At 36.5% G+C, this 1,783-nt stretch overlaps 1 protein-coding gene across 2 annotated transcripts in view; it reads left to right on the top strand.

Annotated features, from left to right (window-relative positions):
• The first annotated feature begins 704 nt into the window (after window positions 1–704).
• The window catches only part of LOC106941825 (cadherin-1-like), a 25,881-nt gene continuing 24,802 nt past the window's right edge, over window positions 705–1,783 (top strand). For both annotated transcript variants that reach the window (XM_015024953.1, XM_015024952.1), the window contains exons 1-3: window positions 705–857; window positions 1,026–1,181; window positions 1,437–1,584. In XM_015024953.1, coding sequence (XP_014880439.1) covers window positions 807–857; window positions 1,026–1,181; window positions 1,437–1,584 — 355 coding nt within the window. In that variant the 5' untranslated portion in view covers window positions 705–806. The remainder of the gene's footprint in view (window positions 858–1,025; window positions 1,182–1,436; window positions 1,585–1,783) is intronic.

Raw genomic sequence — 1,783 nt, 5'->3', positions numbered from 1 at the left:
AATCGGAACTTCAATCCAAAATGGTCGACTTTCTGTTTGGTGCAGAGCATGGCTGCAAGAGACTTTTCTGTAGGTCTTGGAGAGTTCTAGAAGAGGACCAAATTGTATGCCTCTGCAAAAAAGGTTGATGAGGAGGGTGTTTTGAAAGTTGCAGAGTGGTGCAGTTGAGCTGTTTCTGTTACGATTTTTGTGACAATGTTAAAATGCATAAATTTTATGCAGGCCTAATGCGACCACCAAATCTGGTAAGTTTTCAGATATGTTTAGGCCTCCAAAAAGCCAATTAATTTAACTGAAACATAATGAAAAACAGGGATTACAATAGGCCATCACAGCGCATGGCTGGTCAGACCTAAATGTAAAACATCCAAGGAAGTGAATACGTTTTATGGGCTCTGTACTTGTATAACCCTCAGTCTACCAAGGAGCTGTGTTGTGTTGAACAAATGCTTTTAATGCAGAGATGTTTTTCTGTGAAACACTGCCGCCTTGTGGCTGTATTTAACATTATCTGTTTCCATACTCTTTTTTTGTACCGTCAACATGTCCCACATTTCTTTTTATGACTGATTCATTTGAACTTTTGGCTCAGAGGAAATTTATATTAAGAGCTTCATGTCAGACTGCAATTTTATTATTAAATTTGAAGTCAGGATGCATTTGTTTTTCTGGAAGCCATTTAGTTTCAGTTGTTTTCTAATTAAAATATATTTGTTTCTTAGGATGTTCCACAGGTTCCCATTCTGTATTTCCCGAAATCTAACCCAGGGCTGAAGAGGAGAAAGAGAGACTGGGTTATCCCTCCTATGAATGTTGCTGAGAATCACAGAGGACCTTTTCCCCAGGAAGTTGTTCAGGTAAGAGAAATTAAAATGAATAGGCTTGTGTATGTATGAATGATGCTAGAACAATGACATTCAGTGTAATTTTATTTGTTCTTTCAATTGTACCTTGTATTTTAAGATATATTCCTCCTCTGTTTTTGTGCGTTGCTTAAACGTGTCTCAACCTTTGTCTGTGTTCAGATTCGCTCTGATGCCGATAAAACGAAGAAGATCTTTTACAACATCACTGGTCCTGGAGCTGATCAGCCTCCTGTTGGTCTTTTCACCATGGACAGAGACACTGGTTATCTGTATTTAACACAGGGACTGGACAGAGAGAAACAGGACAAATACACGGTCAGTGTTTTCTCTTGTAGCTTTAAGCCTGATGCTCTTCTGTTCGCTGTTTGTTAAAGATGAAAGACTAAAGAAAGTCAAACAATTTTCTGAAACAATTCTCAAGTTTACAAGAAAATACTCAAAAACTGTCATCTCTGATTTAATACACTGCATATGGTCTATAAAATGGGAAAGATAAAATATAAATTTTCTTGCAACATAAAATCAAAGAGACCATATTATTCCAATATGTTAAAATTATCGTTCTTACAGCTTAAAGCCCATGCTGCGACAGCGGGAAGTACTGAAAGTGCAGAGGATCCTATGGATATTGTAATCAATGTAATTGACCAGAATGACAACAAACCTATTTTCACCATGTCTACCTATATGGGAGAAGTTCCAGAGGCCTCAGAAAAAGGTAAAGTCCCAGGATTCAGATAATGACAATGCAAAAAGAAATTTTTACTTTTTACAAACTAAATTATAATTATGCTTGGAACTTTTGATTTTACCCTTTGAACAATGTTAACACTATGTATGGCCCACAAAACAGTGGATCTAATCTGCTTTCTTTTTTCTTTTTTTTATTATACTAAATATCAAAGTCAGGATGTGAC

The sequence above is a fragment of the Poecilia latipinna genome, unplaced genomic scaffold (genome assembly GCF_001443285.1).
Source record: "Poecilia latipinna isolate Pla-1442-1.1 unplaced genomic scaffold, P_latipinna-1.0 Scaffold3886, whole genome shotgun sequence".
NCBI classification, from domain to species: domain Eukaryota; kingdom Metazoa; phylum Chordata; class Actinopteri; order Cyprinodontiformes; family Poeciliidae; genus Poecilia; species Poecilia latipinna.
Note: the sequence above shows the minus strand (reverse complement) of the source record. Positions and strands in the feature narration are given on the sequence as shown.